Source organism: Cyanistes caeruleus, unplaced genomic scaffold (assembly GCF_971803275.1).
Source record: "Cyanistes caeruleus unplaced genomic scaffold, bCyaCae1.hap1.1 HAP1_SUPER_30, whole genome shotgun sequence".
NCBI lineage: Eukaryota > Metazoa > Chordata > Aves > Passeriformes > Paridae > Cyanistes > Cyanistes caeruleus.
In genome coordinates, this window is record NW_028256295.1 from 2,766,661 (window position 1) to 2,782,936 (window position 16,276).

The 16,276-nt window shown below is 51.8% G+C and overlaps 3 protein-coding genes across 3 annotated transcripts in view; 2 read left to right on the forward strand and 1 right to left on the reverse strand.

Moving 5' to 3' along the window:
* The window catches only part of LOC147645291 (uncharacterized), a 409,208-nt gene that overhangs the window by 205,904 nt on the left and 187,028 nt on the right, over window positions 1–16,276 (forward strand). The window contains 1 exon segment of the mRNA XM_086874768.1: window positions 4,328–4,587. Coding sequence (XP_086730894.1) covers window positions 4,328–4,587 — 260 coding nt within the window.
* Window positions 1–16,276, forward strand: part of LOC111922621 (uncharacterized) — an 813,543-nt gene that overhangs the window by 194,967 nt on the left and 602,300 nt on the right. The window lies entirely within an intron of this gene.
* Window positions 14,417–15,409, reverse strand: LOC147645301 (uncharacterized). Its single transcript, XM_086874843.1, has one exon. It carries the CDS (start codon window positions 15,407–15,409, stop codon window positions 14,417–14,419), a length of 993 nt encoding a protein of 330 aa, XP_086730969.1.

The following is a 16,276-nucleotide window of genomic DNA, read 5'->3' on the forward strand; positions in this document are numbered from 1 at the left end:
TTCCTCATTTTTTCCCTGATTTTTTCCTTAATTTTTCCCAAATTTTTCCCAGTCTTCTTCCTCTTTCTTTTCCTCATTTTTACCCATTTTTTCCCTATTTCTTCCCCCATTTTTTCCTGATTTTCCCTTGTCTTTTCCCAATTGTTTCCTGGTTAGTCCCCAATTTTTTACAGTTTTTCCCTGATTATTTCCTTGTATTTTCTAGTTTTTTTACTGATTATTCCTGATTTTTTTAGGTTTCTTTCCTCTCACTTCTCAATTTTCCAAATTTTTTTCCTGATTTTTCCTGATTTTTTTTCCTGATATTTTCTCTTTCTTTTCCTGATTTTTTTTTCAGATTTTTCCCAATCTTTTCTCAAAATTTTCCTTGATTTTTGCAGTTTTTCCCGGTTTTTTGCCCATTTTCCCCCCTAATTTTTCCCTTTTCCTTTCCCAAATTTTTCTGGTTTTCCCAGTTTTTTCCTGATTCTTTTTCATTGTTTTTTTATAATTTTTTTTTCCAGATTTTTTTCCCTTATTTCCTTTGATTTTTCTTCTTTTTTCACAATTTTTTTCTGATTTTTTCCAACATTTTTCTCAAGTATTTCTGTTTGTTCTTTGATTTTTCCAAATTTTTTCCTGATTTTTTTCCCAGGGATTTTTGTCTTTCTTTTCCTGATATTTTCCCTTATTTTTATCAAATTTTCCCCAATTTTTTTCATGCTTTTCCCATTTTTTCCTTCTTTTTCCTGATATTTCCCTCTTCTTTTCTCAAATTTTTCCTAGCGTTCTCCCAATTTCTTCTCAAATTTCCCTGCTTTTTCCTGTTTTTTTTCCAATTTTTTTTAATTATTTCCCATTTTTTCCTAGATTTTATTCCTCTTTGTTTTCTTGATTTTTTCCTGACCTTTCCCAGTTATTTCCCAGTTTTATTCCTGGTTTTCCCCATATTTTTCCTATATTTTTCCTGTGTTTTCCTGATTTTTCCCCATTTTTTCCTGATTTTTTTTCTGATTTTTCCCACTTTTTTGCACTTTCTTTTCCTGTTTTTTTTCCTTGATTTTTCACAATTTTTTCTTCAGTTTCCGCTTTTTTTTCCCAAATTTTTCCTGGTTTTCCCCAGTTTTTTGTCAAATTTTCCCCTGTTTTTCCCAAATTTTTCCCAATTTTTTCCTGATTTTTCCTTAATTTTTTTGATTTCACCTTGATATTTTTCTTTTTCCCTGAATTTTCCCTTCCATTTTCCTTGAATTTATCCTGGTTTTTTTTCCATTTTTCCCCAATTTTCCAGTTTCTTTCCCACTCCCATTATCATCCCAGTAACTCCCAGTCTGATCCCAGTCACTCCCAGTCTAATCCCAGTCACTCCCAGGATGAGGCCAGTGGCCCCCAGTTGCTCCCTGGCAGTGCCAGTGTGACCCCAGTAGCCTCCAGTGTGATCCCTGGGACTCCCTGTCTCTCCCAGTATATCCCAGTCAGCCCCAGCACGCTCCCAGTCATTCCCAGCTCCTCCCAGTTGCTCTCAGCATGATTCCAGTTGTTCCCAGCCACTCCCAGTCAATCCCAGTATGATTCCAGTCACCCTCAGTGGGATCCCAGTCTCAGCCAGCATGGACCCAGCTGCTCCCACTGTGATCCCAGTATGATCCCAGTTGAGTGTGATCCCAGAATAGTTGTAATTCTTCCCAGTTGCTACCAGTGTGATCCCAGTTGTCCCTGGAATAGTCCCAGTCCATCTCAGCATGGTCCCACTCACTCCCAGTTGCCCCCAGTGTGATGACAGTTGTTCCCAGTGTGGTCACAGTCACTCCCAGTATATCCCAGTTGCCTCAGCAAGGTTCTGGTTACCTCAGAATGATCCCATTCTTTCCCAGTTACTCCCACTTACTCCAAGTATGATCCCAGCTGTGGCCTCAGTTCCCTCAGCATGGTTCCAGTCACTTCCAGGATGATCCCAGTCACTCCCACTACAATCTCAGTCACTCCCAGTATGAGCTGTTGTGCCAGCCACCCCCAGTATGGTTCCAATCACTCCCATATCCTTCCAGCATGATTCCAGTCATGGCCAGAGTGACTCCCTGTCACTCCCAGGATGGGCCCAGTTGTTCCCAGTCACCTCCAGCATGGTTCCAGTCCCAGCCAGCACCTTTGCACTCACTCCCAGTATGATCCCAGCTTGTTCCAGCAGGATCCCAGTATGACCCCAGCATGGGCACAGCTGCTCCCAGGATTATCCAGTGTGCTTCCAGTTGCTCCCATTTACCTGCACTGTGGTTTCAGTTTCTCCCAGTCTATCCCAGTTTCTCCTAATCTCTCCTCAGGTGCTTCCAGCCTGATCCCAGTTGCTCCAGCCACTCCCAGTCACCCTGAGTGCAGTCCCAGTTGCTGCCAGTATGGTAGCAGTCTCTCTCAGCATGGCCCAGCTGCTCCCACTGTGATCCCAGTAGGATGCCAGTTGCCCTCAGCAGCGTTCCAGTCACTCCCTGTTCCTCCCAGTTTGATTCCAGTTGCACCCAGTTGCCCCTAGTATAGTCTCAGTCGCTTCCCAGATGATCCCAGCTGCTCCCAGCATGGTCTCAGTCATGCCCAGTTGCCCCCAGTGTAGACCCAGTCGCTCCCAGTCACTCCCAGTTGTCCCCAGCATGGTTCCCATTGTTCCCAGTGTGTTCCCAGTCATCCCCAGTATGGTCACAGACACTCCCAGTATATCCCAGTTGCCCTAAGCATGTCCGTAGTCATTCCCAGACACTTGCAGGGATCTCAGTCAGGTGCTTGTTATCTCAGTCACTCCCAGTATATCCCAGTCCAGCACTCCCTGAACTCACAGCCCCCCCATCCATGGGATCATCACCTCCCCATCCCACAGCTGCCCAGGGAGGGGGGAGCTCAGCCCAGATATCCCCAGAGGGTCCCTGGGTTGGGTTTTTGGAGGTGATGATTGGAGAATGAAGAACTCCAAAGCTGAGAAGAAAAAGGCCTTTGGGGGGACATTGGGGGGTCCTGGGGGCTGCTGCCAGCAGAGGCAGCCTGGAGGAGCAGAGCCCTGTGACCCCCAGGACCCCAAAGTGGGAGCCCAGAGAGGGGGAGCACCACAATTCATGGAACCCCCAACAACCTGGAGAGGGGCAGGGGGATCTCCTTGGGCCTTCTGCACCCCCAAGCAGAGAACAAGGGAAGAAGGGACCCTGGGACCCCAAAACTCTAGGTATTTGTCATCATCCCTAAGTGGAGAGATGGAAATGGGGGGAACTTTTCAGATCCTGGCACTCCCCCAGCAGCCTGGGGAGGGCAGGGACTGAGTAGATGGGGGACCCCGAGTACAAGCGTGACCTCCAGCAGCTGGGACAGGGAGGAAACCCTGAACACCAAAGGGGAGAGAGCAGAGATGGGGAACTCCTGGAGGGCATTTTCAGGGCTGAATCTTGGTGTTTTGGAGGTTTATATGGGCACCAGGTGCCCGGTGACTTCTAGAGATGGACTTGGGCAGGAGGAACCCCTTAACCCAATGTGCTCATGAACTGTATTTTCCCCAAACCAGGATTTCTCATTCCCAAACCTTGGCTGGATGGAGAAGGAAGCAGCGAGGAAGAAGACGATGTCCCAGGACACCCAGGCAGGTGAGGAGGAAGTCAGTGCCCCTTTCCCCCTCTCTCCTGCTCCATCTCCCAGCCCAGCATGGCCCCCGGCTGCAGGACAACCCCGCTGCCGACGCCGTCCTGCCGGGGACGCACTGGGGGGATCTCCTTCCCCTTCCCTCTGGCATGGAGGCAAATCCCATCCTCTCCTTGTCCTTCCTCCCCCAGACAAGGAGCTGAGGATGGAGACCAGGGAGGACAAATCCCCATGGCAGAACCTCATGGAAGGGGCTGATTTGAGCAGCTCCACAGTGCAGGAATCTAATGGGGAGGAAAATCCCCAGAGATCCCTCAGGAGGAGGGGCTCCAAACCCATCCCAGGGTGCTCTGAGGAGGAAAGACCCACCCTGTGCCGGGAAGGCAGCCGGAGATCCAGCCGGGGCTCTGAGCTGGTGGTCCATGAGCAGCTTCAGGATGGGGAGAAGCCCTACAAGTGCTTGGAATGTGGGAAGAGCTTCAGCTCAAGCACCAAACTGATCTGCCACCAGATGATCCACACTGGGGAATGGGCCTATGAGTGTGGGGAATGTGGGAAGGGCTTCAGCTGCAGCTCCCAGCTCATCATCCACCAGCGCATCCACACTGGGGAGAGGCCCTATGAGTGTCTCGAGTGTGGGAAGAGGTTTCACAGCAGCTCCAATCTCCTCCTGCACCAGCGGATTCACATGGATGAGAGGCCCTTCCGCTGCCCCGACTGTGGGGATGGCTTCAAGCAGAACTCCACCCTCATCAGGCACCAGCGCATCCACACTGGGGAGAGGCCCTATGAGTGTCCTGAGTGTGGGAAGAGGTTTCAGACCAGCTCCACTCTCCTCAGGCACCAGCGGATTCACACGGATGAGAGGCCCTTCCGCTGCCCCGACTGCGGGGAGGGCTTTAAGCGAAACTCCAACCTCATCAGGCACCGGCGCATCCACACTGGGGAGAGGCCCTACGAGTGTCCCCAGTGTGGGAAGAGCTTCACCCAGAGCTCTCACTTGACCAGACACCAACGGAGGCACCACTAAGGGAAGCCCTGCAAGTGCCCCAAGTGCAGGAAGAGCTTTCTCCACAGCTCCAGATTCATCCCCCCTTGGAGGATCCCCATTGGGAAGAGACCCGGTGATCCGTGTTCCCTGGGATCCATGCTGGGAAGATACCTGTACCTTTTCCTGCCTGTGGCAATGTCATGATGTGGGATTAAAGAACGTGAGGGTCTGGCCATGGCCCTTTTGTTATATTCAATCCCATCTCAGGTCATTGCCAGGGGCAGGAAGAGGACTCTCTCTCTCTCACCAGAGTAGAAGGGTGTCCTTTCCTGGCAGGAGGAAATGCATGTCCAGGAAGAGCCAGTTGGTGGTGTGTTAGTTTTCCCTGTGAATGGTTTGTCTTATCCTTTCTGTTACCAAAATTGTTTCTGTTCCTGTTTTTGCCTTATCTCGTTGCTGTTCTCAATAAATTGTTCTTATCCCAGCCTGGGATCTTTGCCTTTTGTGCTTTCCATGGGAGGTGGGAGGGAAGCGAGCGGCAGCGCGGTTTCAGCAGGAGCAGGAAATTGGGGAATGCCATTCCTGAAGCCCAGCCCGTGGAAACCGAGCATCCCAGCTGGTGCCAGGCCTGGTTGCCATGGCAGCAGCCTTGGGAGCGGGTCCCTGGCTGGGGGCTGCGGGAACCTCTTCCCTCTGGTGCCCAGGGACAGGAGTGGAGGGAGCGGCTGGAGCTGAGGCGGGCAGGTTTAGGCTGGATGTGAGGAAAAGGTTTTTCCCGCGAGGCTGCTGGGGCACTGAACAGGCTCCCCAGGGAAGGCTCCCAGCTCCAGGGCTGGCTGAGCTCCAGCAGCGTTTGGCCAGCGCTGCCAGGCCCAGGCTGGGATTGTTGGGGTGTCCTGTGCAGGGCCAGCAGTTGGACTGGAGGATCCCCATGGCTCCCTCCCAACTCAGCCAATTCTGTGGCTCTGGGATCCTATGAGCCTGGGAATGGGACTGCAAATGGTTGCCATGGCAATGGACTCTGGCTCCAGGTCTGAGCTGGTGTCCATGGCAACCACCCATGGCATGGGGTCTCCATGGAGCTGCCAAGGGACTGACCATAGCAACAGGGGGCCGGTGCTGGCTGCCATGGAATCAGACCATCGCTACATGGGGCTGGTGATGGTTGCCTACCAAGGATCAGATTTGTTACAGGCCCTCAGAGGGGTTCCATGGGGACATTCCAAGAGTCTCCAGGCTGTTCAAGAGCCGGGATGTCACAGCCAGAGACAGGGGCTCCACAGAGAACTCCCAGGGATTTCTGGGGATGCTGAAGAGCCGTGTGCTCAGAGCATGTCACAGCAATTCCATAGTGACATTCCAGGGGACCCTGGGCTGCAAAGGCACTGCTCTGTCACAGGCACTCCCGGGGGCTCCACGGTGACATCCCAGGAGTCCCCAGGCTGCCAAAGAGCCGGGATGTCACAGACACTCCCAGGGCTTCCTGTCATGGGCAGAGTGAGAGCTTCAGGCAAAAGCTTTATTTCTTTATTGGAGAAACTCCTGCTGTGTCATGAGGTGGAAAAATGACACCCAACAGCCACCAGGGATCCTCAAACCCCTTCAGGCTGCCTAGACTTTGAAATTCTTTCTATGAGAGGAGACTGGGAGCAGCTGGATCCCAACCCAGCCCCAGAGTTTGTTAAAGGTTTATGTGTAAATATTGGACAGGTGGAATTGAACCGTAATGCAATTTTCCCCACAGGATTAACAATGGAATATCAGATATATTTATACAAATACTACTGTCACTGATTCTGGCATGATTAGACAGACAGGAGCTATAACAATTATTAGACTATAGCGCCCTAGGAAACAATTTTGAAGTGAACAGGGCTTTGCTGGAGTTGTTTGAGCCCATTCCAGGCACAGCCTCCTGCTCCAGCAGGAACTGCCTTTCCTGTGCCATGGCCAGGGCAGATCCTGCTGCAGGAAAAGCCCCAGGCCAGCCCCAGCCCAGGGAAGGGCTCGGGCACAAGTGCAGAGTGCCGTGCTGGGAGCTGTGCCAGGGACAGCCTGAGGCACCAAAGGCACCTTGGCAGCAGCAGCTGCTCCCAGGCCATGGCCAGAAGGCTCCCTTGGCACCCCGGCCTGGTGGCCAGCACTGCAGAGCTGCTGCTTCAGGGCTCATTTCTGGCTGGGCTCTGAAAAGCCACTGCTGCTCCAGGAGCCTGACTGGGAAGCAATTGGCCCCAGCACCTTGGGGAAAAGATAATAATGAAACAACTCTTCATGGCAGCAGAGACAAGGCAGGGGCAGAGGAAAGGGGAGAGCCAGGCCCAGGGGACATGGCTGCAATGGTGATGGCTGTGAGGTCAGTGCCACTGCAGCAGCCTGGCTGGCCCTCAGCAGACATTCTGGCCAGGAGGGTTGTGAGGGCACCCAGCACATCAGAGAACCCACACAACAGGAATTCCATCCTTGGGGAGGGGAGGGGCTTTCACTGTGTCAGGTTGCACAGAGCTCCTGCTCTGGGAGCATTCCTGGGATGGGGCATCCATTTCTCTGGAAAAGCAGTTGTTGTTTTGTGCCACTCTGATTGTAAATATTTCCTCCTTCTATCAAATCTAAATCCATTCTTGTTCAGCTTAATGATATTGATCCCTGTCCATGCAAGACTTGGTAGAAAATAACTTTGACCAGTGTTTCCACTTTTACAGACCATGGAGAGGACCTAAAAATCCAGGATGGGGTTTGGAGGCCTCATCACATATGCAGCAGGTAGAGGCTGAGGGCCCTGGGCTGTGCAGCTGCAAGGCCCTGCCAGAGGCAACTTGTGCAGCCCTTTGGCCATGGCTGCTGGCCCTGGGCCTGAGGCCAGCAGGGGACAAGTGACCCTGGCAGCCCTGGGGCCTCATTGCCTCCTTGTCCCTGCTCAGCAGCCTGGCAGGGGCCGCCCCATGGTGCTGCCCTTGGCATTGCACATCCCCACATGCCAGTGGCCCGGGAAGAGCCCTGAGCAATGAGGGAGGGACAGCATCTGCCTTGCCAGGGGCTGGGGCTCAGCCCTTGGCCCTTGCCATTCCTGAAACACATCCAGCTTTGCTCAGCACCACAGACACCTTTCCCTTGCTTGTCCCCAGCTGCCATCAGGGCCTCCAGTCTTCTGCTCTGCCTGGAACCTGGGGACGCTTTCTCACTCGTGTCTCTCATTTCAACTACAAGAAACTTCAGTGTTTCCATCTGACTTGGAGCTCTTGAGGAGTTTCTGGAGCACACTGTGAGGGACTGAGTGTGATGCCAAGAGCCCCAAAGGCCCGAGAGGGTGATGAAAGTGCTGGTGCTGTGTCTGTGCTGCTGAGCTGGGCCGGGCTCCTGGCCCAGAGGCAGCTCCTGGCAAGGGCAGCGCTGCAGAGAGACAGCTCTGGCCAGGAGCAGCTCCTGAGCACAGCCCAGCAGGGCTGGGGCCCTGCCAGGGCAGCTCAGGGACACAGAGAGCAGGCCCAGACAGAGCTGCCAGGGGCTCAGCACTGGCAGGGGCTGTGGGATGTGCCAGAGGGGGCTGTGTCCCAGCAGCACCTCTGTGGCTGTGTCCTGGAGCCCCAGAGCAGCTGTGATGTCAGAAAGGGGCTGTGTGACAGCTCTGAGTGGGTTGTGTGAGGTCACTGTGCAGCTAGGGCACCATAGAGGAGATCTGTGACATCACAGATGCAGGTTGTGACATCATGACATAGCTGTATGACATCATAGACCTGGTTGTGAGTTCAAAGTATGTGCTGCGACATTACAGGGTATCTGTATGACATCACAGAGATGGTTGTGTGACATCACTGATGGGATTATGACATCACAGAGCTGACTCTGGCATCATAAAGGATGGTGTGAGACCATTGAGCAGAGACTGCCATCATCAAGGGTGGCTCTGTGACATCACAGACCAGGATGTGACATCACAGAACAAACTGTGACATCACAGGTTGAATTTTTGACATCACAGTCTTCTGTGACATCACAGTACAGCTGTATGACAACACATGACAACATCCCAGAGTTCATTCACTTAACAGAGCACAAACTTAACAGGACTTCAGTTATACCTTAACCTTAACTGAAACCTCAAATGTCACAATTTAGCAAAACAACAGCATTTACTGTATTTAAACCAACTTACAACCTATGACTTATCAAATTAGCAGAAGAATAATACTAAACAGTATTTTAATTAGCTCATAATTTGTATTAATCCTAACAATGGAGTAAAAGAAGAACACTAGGCAGCATTTAGCTTAGCTTATACCTCGTGACTCAACCTTCCTCACAGGCCTGCCTGACTCAGATCTCCAAGGCACTCCAGCCCCTCCCAGAGCAGCATTTCTGCCCCATTTGCCAGGGCACAGCACTGGTGTGTGCACACAGACACGAAGAGGCAGTGCAAGGCAGCTGTGAGAAATTCCCCTGCAGGGCAGGGAAATGCTCCCTGCCGATGCTTTGGCATCTCCCCAGCGGGCCAAGGGCTGAGCCTGGAGGAGTGGGGGGATCGGCCCAGGCTCCGTCCTTGTTCGGGGATGCCCCGAGTGCAGCAAACGGGAGAGTTCCCGGCTCACAGAGGCCCCACTCCGAGGGAGGTGGCTGGCCCAGGAGAGCTGCAAGGGGCTCCTTTTGGAGCGCTGTTTGTAGGGCCCCAAGAGAGGGGCTTCAGGCACAGCAATGTTTCATCCTGGCCACACCTGGCATCAACAGCTTTCTTTGCAAGGCTGAGAACAGGGATGTTGTGCCACGCAGGGAACAGGAACAGTTCCCAGGGCTGCTCCTGAAGCAAGCAGGAGCTGCTTGGGCAGCAGCAGTGCCTGGGAGCAGACAGTGTTTCTGATGAGCTGCAGAGGAGCTGAGCCCAGGGGCTGTTGGCCAAGGCCCAGGCCCAAGGAGCATTTCTCAGCTGGCAGGGCGGCCTGAGAAGGGGAGGGGGGAATGCACCAGCACAGGGCCCATGGAACCAAGGGACCATTGTGACACTGTGGGGCACCATGAAATAAACAAAGCATTGTGATACTGAGGGGCCTCATGGAACCAGTGAGACCATTGTGGTCCCCACAGAACCAAGAGGACCATTGGGATACTGTGGGGCCTCGTGAAACCAAGAGGCCTTTGTGACACTGCAGGGCTGCATGGAACCAAAGGTCCATTGTGACATTGAGGGGCTGTAAGAGACGGTCCGAAGATTCCCTCATCTGTCTCACAACCATCTCAAGGACAGAGACTGAGACCCTGAATATCACAAGGGACTTGGTTTGGGGGTTTGGGCCTAGCTGAGATGGATGTTTGCCAAGTGATTGTTTGCAGGTGGTTGCACGGTACACTGCCTTTGTTCCTGCTGGTGAGCAGAGGCTTGGTAACCTGCACAACGGGTTTTCCACGACTCACGGCTCTCATTCCTGCTGGTGAGCAGAGGTTTGTGCCTGGTACCCTGTGCAATGGGTTTTCCACAACACATTGCCCTCATTCCTGCTGGTGAGCAAAGACTTGCAAGACATGGATCGCTCTGTACCCTACACCTGCTCCCTGCGCAATGGAATTCATCACAATGATCATCAATCTCATCTGGTTTTGGCCCTGCGCCCCTCGCTTTGCAAAAGACTATAAAATTATACCCCAAACTTACCTTCCTTTGAGATCTCCCCAACGGACAGAAGACTCTGTGTCGCTGGATGTCTGAGTGGACTTCGACGTTGGTATCTATAATCCCCTTACTCTCTGTTCCTTATGCTCTGCTTTCTCTTCTTTTAGCTCTATTGCATATTAGTGCTGATGAGCACTCAATAAAGTGTGTTTTGCTGTTTAAGTCCTTGGTTTGCTGATAATCTTTTGTACTGTAAGACTGACTAAAAGAACCACATCACGAATCCCACCTTGCGGATTGTGACACCCCCATGTTCCCCTCTCTGTGACACTACAGCTGTGACAGCCCCAGTGTTCCCCTGTCTGTGACAGCACAGCAGTGACAGCCCCAATTTCCTCCTCTCTGTGCCATCTCTCGTGGTTTTAAAGCATTAGTTAAAAAAATCACTGGAAAACTTGTACATTTCTTGCTGCGAGATGTGGATTATGAGAAGGGCAAAAGAAGCTTAAAACTTAAAAGGAATAGAGTAAGTTCATTAAGCAAACTACAAGGAGAAGAAACCAGAATAAATCTTCCAGAAACCCTTTTTCCCCACCACCCAACCATTCCTGTCTTTAATTGACAACATAGAGAAAAAAACCCTGGTGGTTAAAACAGTCCTAACTTTTCTATAGTCTTTTCACCAGTCTTTGTCGAGAAAAAGAAATTCTCTTTTGGCACTCTAGGGAGTATTTCACAAGGAAATCATCTTCTCATAGTTCCCTATTTCTCTGATGCCAGTGGCCCAGAAAACTCTGCCATCAGTCCTTTCCCCCCATTTCACACCACTCTGAGCTGTGTTCTTGGGCCATGATTCAAGGGGTGTCATTTGAAGGATGAGATCTTCAAAGGCAAAAGCTCTCTTCATTTGTCTCTGTGATCATCTCTGGAAACAGAAATTTTTGCTTTGACTCTTAAGAGCCACAAATCTTCAACAACTCTCGCTTCTCCTTTTCCAGCATCTCCTAGGATTACAATGATTTCACCATTTACTCAGCTTTATCAATTAATTACTTTTGCTCAGATCTACACTTTGAAATACTCCATTCCCCCCAAAATACTGTTTCAGGAAAGAAAGGAGTTTTTTCAGAACATTATTGTCCCTCTCCATGGCTCGAACAAAAGAAAACTTCAGCTTATTCAGGCATCTCCTTCTTCTCTTCCCATCTGAGGGTTAATTCCTTCCCTCACTGCCTTTGAGAGTTGATGCTGTTTCTTTCCATGTTGATCCCTCTCTCTTCCCCTCTCTCAGGAAAAAGGATTAATCTGCAAGTCTCATCTGGCTAGTGAAAGGGTTCAACTCTTGCCCAGGCCTTGATCTCTGCCAGGGCAGCGGCTGGAGCTGTTTGCCACGGAAGAATTTTGGTAGCTGCTCTGGAGGAGTGTGGCCACTGTCTCAGCACGCCGCAGCTCAAGAGCTTTCCCTCCCCTTCCTCGGCAGTCTCTGCTGAAGGCCAGCAGCATCAGAAACTGCAGCCCAGCCAGGAACCAGCCTGGCCCGGCAGCCCCGCTGCACAAGGCTCAGCGAGCCCTACCAGAGCTTCAGCTCCTCTGGGAAGGGGCTCCTGTCACTTCACAGTCTCCATCCAGCACCAGGAACCGCAGAACTCCGGCCAGCCCCGCTCCCCCCGCGGCCTTGTCTGGCCTGGGAGGGGGGGAGGCAGAACCGGAGCCCTGTTAACTCTTCAAAAGCCAGAAACCAAAAGAAAGAGAAATTCCCGGGCTTAAGTTTTATGGGGTGGTGTTCACAGGTTGATGTCAGATTTCAATGGTCAAAACTACCGTCAGTTCTTCGAAATGGCCAGATATTGGCCAGGAGAAACAACTCCCATCAGCCTCCAGCAACCTTAACTTCCTTTGCTGTTTGTCTTTTTATCTTAAATGTCAATCTATCACACACCACAGCAGTGACAGGCCCAGTGTTCCACTCTCTGTGACACCACAGCGGTGACAGCCTCCATTTTCTCCTCTCATTGACACACGCTATGAGCAAAGCAGGGAGCACAGTGCCTGTGGAAAAGCAAGCTGCATATCTTTCTCAGTTTCACCTGAGAAAGTGGCCTGGGAAATCAAAAGGAGGAATTAAAACAATCCTCAGAGACAGAAGACAGCCTTGCAGGTGCTGTTTGTCAGTTTCTTGTTTTCTTGCAAGAGAAGGTCGTGGGGTGGTGTATCCCACTGACCAGTGGCAGTGTTGTGTTTGTTCGCTAACCAATAAGAGTTTTACCTTTCTGTACTTTCACATATCGGTCTATAAAAGAAGATCTCAGGTAATTAAACTTGCATTCATTTTCAACTCATAAGAGAGCCCATGTTGTGCTTCTCGTCGTTCCCAATAGCATGACAGGAACCCCCAAAAAATGCATCAAAAATGGGGAACTCCTCCTTGAATCCAAGGGATTTTGGGGAATTTTTTTCCCAAAAGCAGCAGGTTTTTCGGGGTGGGGGGGGAGGAGAGACCCCCTCTAAATTCCTTGAGATGTCCCCAAGGCACCGTCTGCGGAGGCAGTGGAGGGTGAATAGAAGGGAATTTTATGGAAATTAAGGGAATTTCAGGGGATTTGGCAAATTTTAGGGAATTTTTTGATTTTTGTGGGGGTCTGGGGGGGTCTTGATTTTGTGAGGTCTTGCGTTCCAGGGCCAGGCTGCAGGATCATGTCCAGGGCAGCCAGAGTTACCAGGAACAGGCATGGGACACCAACGAGATGGGATTCTGCTCAGGAAACCATTTATTCAGCTCAGGAACAAACTCAGATCCAGAGACAGCCCTGAACAGAGGCAGGGAGATGGGGTTTGAGAACCAGGGTGGAGTTCAAGGTCAGGGACCACTGGGAACACAGCAAGGGAGAAACCCCAGGGGCCCAAACCCAATCAGAAATCCCTGGGCTGCCTCCCCACGAGGGGTCCAGGGTGGAGTTTCTTCCTGGGCTCGCAGGGCCCATCCTCTGAGGCAGAGGGATGGAATTCACTCTTGCCCACGCCTCTCACTTTAACAATGTTCATTTGAAACTAAATCTTTGCATCCCTGGGCAGGGGAATCTCACAGAAAAACTCAGTAATGGCCTCCTGCTCCCTTCATCACCCCCAAACTTTGGCTGTCTCATTGCAGACCCCACCTCACCTCCCCAATCCCAACCTCAACCCACCCCATCCCTGCTGGACATCAAGACCCCCTTCCCAAGCTCGATTTCCACCATTTCACACCTCCCAAACTCCATCCCACCCATCCTGCCCCACCCAATGCTCATCTCACCCCTCCTGATCTGCATCCCACTTCACCCAATCCCCTTCCAACCCCATTCCACCTGATGCCTTCAGAAGGCTGACCAAGAACAGAGGCTGGACAGAGTTAAGAATAAAGTTTATTAGAAGGATTTAAATACACCATGGGCAGTACAAGAGCCTGGCCAGGGCTACACCCAAGATAGACCAGAAATGGTCACAAAAATGGACAAGTGATCATGAGGTCTCACATTTTCAGAAGTTTAGGTCCATCTGCATATTTGGATTCATTGTCCAGTTACAGCTTCAGATGATGAAGCCCCATCCTTCTTGTTTTCTCTCTACAGTCCACCCTTGTTCATGCTTTTCGGCCTGGAACTTGTAACAATTGTCCTTGGTATCAAGCTAGAAAAGGAATTGTTTTGTCTACCTACTCTGTGAAGGGAGCTCACTAACACTTAATAGGAAGTTCAAAACTACAAACCTAGGCAGTGCAGAATATGAAAAATATGAAAGCTAAAACTTAAGGCAACACACCCTGAGGGACTTTGGAATCCAGTCATTCTGGGTGGGATTAAGTAGATTTCAATGGCACTGAGTGATTTTGAGGTGACAGATTGAACTCACTCGTCTCCTTGAGTGCCAAGAGATGGAGACAAATAAACCAAATACCCCCAAAACCCTCCCCATTACCTCCCTGAATACCAGATTCCCTTCAAGCACTAGTAAAAAGTGAGGCTTTAGATGCCTTTGACAAATATGTTGACTTTTACCCCAATTTTGTCTGTTTTAAAGGGATGAAGATGAATGAAAATGAGGGCCAAATCAAAATGACCACCAGCCCAGTGTGTTCTCAACAGAGATCACTGGGTACGTGGGTCATCAGAGCTCTGCCCAACGTGGGTCCTCTGATGGGGGATGGAGCTGGGGCAGTGCACGAAGCTCTTCCTGCACTTGGGGCACTCACAGGGCTTCCCTTACTGGTGCCTCCGTTGGTGTCTCGTCAAGTGAGAGCTCTGGGTGAAGCTCTTCCCACACTGGGGACACTCATAGGGCCTCTCCCCAGTGTGGATGCGCCGGTGCTTGATGAGGTTGGAGTTGTGCTTGAAGCCCTTCCTGCAGTCGGGGCAGTGGAAGGGCCTCTCATCCGTGTGAATCCGCTGGTGCTGGAGGAGGCTGGAGCTGGTCTGAAACCTCTTCCCACACTGGAGACACTCATAGGGCCTCTCCCCAGTGTGGATCATCTGGTGGATGGTCAGTTGTTTCCTCCATATGAAGGTCATCCCACATTTCTCACAGTCATAGGGATGTTCCCCAGTGTGAGTCCTCTGGTGGATAGTCAGGCTGGAGCTCTGGGTGAAGCTCTTCCCACATTTCCCACACTCATAGGGTCTCTCCCCAGTGTGAATGCGCCGGTGCCTGATGACGTGGGAGTTTTGCTTGAAGCCCTCCCCACAGTCAGGGCAGCAGAAGGGCCTCTCATCCGTGTGAATCCGCTGGTGCCTGAAGAGACTGAACCTAATGTGAAACCTCTTCCCACACTCAGGACACTCGTAGGGCCTCTCCCCACTGTGGATGCGCTGGTGGGTGATGAGTTTGGAGTTGCAGCTGAAGCCCTTCCCACATTCTCCACACTCGTAGGCCCATTCCCCAGTGTGGATCATCTGGTGGCGGATCAGGAATGAGCTCCGGCTGAAGCTCTTCCCACACTCCAAGCACTTGTAGGGCTTCTCCCCATCCTGAAGCTGCTCATGGACCACCAGCTCAGAGCCCTGGCTGGATCTCCGGCCACCTTCCCGGCACAGGGTGGGTCTTTCCTCCTCAGAGCACCCTGGGATGGGTTTGGAGCCCCTCCTCCTGCGGGATCTCTGTGGATTTCCCTCCCCGTTGGATTCCTGCACTGTGGAGCTGCTCAAATCAGCCCCTTCCATGAGGTTCTGCCGTGGGGATTTGTCCTCCCTGGTCTCCATCCTCAGCTCCTTGTCTGGGGGAGGAAGGACAAGGAGAGGATGGGATTTGCCTCCGTGCCAGAGGGAAGGGGAAGGAGATCCCCCCAGTGCGTCCCCGGCAGGACGGCGTCGGCAGCGGGGTTGTCCTGCAGCCGGGGGCCAGGCTGGGCTGGGAGATGGAGCAGGAGAGAGGGGGAAAGGGGCACTGACTTCCTCCTCACCTGCCTGGGTGTCCCGGGGCATCTTCCTCTTCCTCACATCCTCTTCCTCCATTGGGCCAACGGTCTGGGAATGAGAAATCCATGTTTGGGGAGAAATACAATTCACGAGCACATTGGAATAGGGGGTTCCTCCTGCCCAAGTCCATCTCTAGAAATCACAAGCTATCCATAAAAACCTCCCAAACACCAAGATTCATCCCCTAAAATGCCTCCCAGGAGTTCCCCATCTCTGGTCTCTTCCCTTTCATGTTCAGGGGTTCCCCCCTGTCCCAGCTGCTGGGGGTCACGCTTGTACTGGGGGTTCTCTGTTTGCTTGGTCCCTGCCCTCCTCAGGCTGCTGGGAGTGCCAGGAATCTGCAAAGTTCTCACCTTTTCCATCTTCTCACTAACAGATGCTGGGAACCCCAGTGTCTCCACAAGGGGCATTTTCCGCTCAGCTTTGCAGTCCTTAATACCTAAATATCGCACCCCCCCCCCCCCCCCCCTCTCCCAAATCCAACCCAGGGACCCCCCAGGATATCTGGGCTGAGCTCCCTGTCTCAGGGCACCTGTGGGATGGGGGATGATGATCCCATGGGTGAGGGGCTGTGAATTCAGGGAGTGCTAGCCCTCGTGGTTCCTTCTCCTTTCCCTGATCTTCCTTTGTCTCTCCTCTTCCTCCCTCTCC

Bases quoted from the DNA above. Each gene is read 5' to 3' on its own strand.
- LOC147645301 (XM_086874843.1), bottom strand. From the start codon at position 15,409: ATGGAGACCAGGGAGGACAAATCCCCACGGCAGAACCTCATGGAAGGG.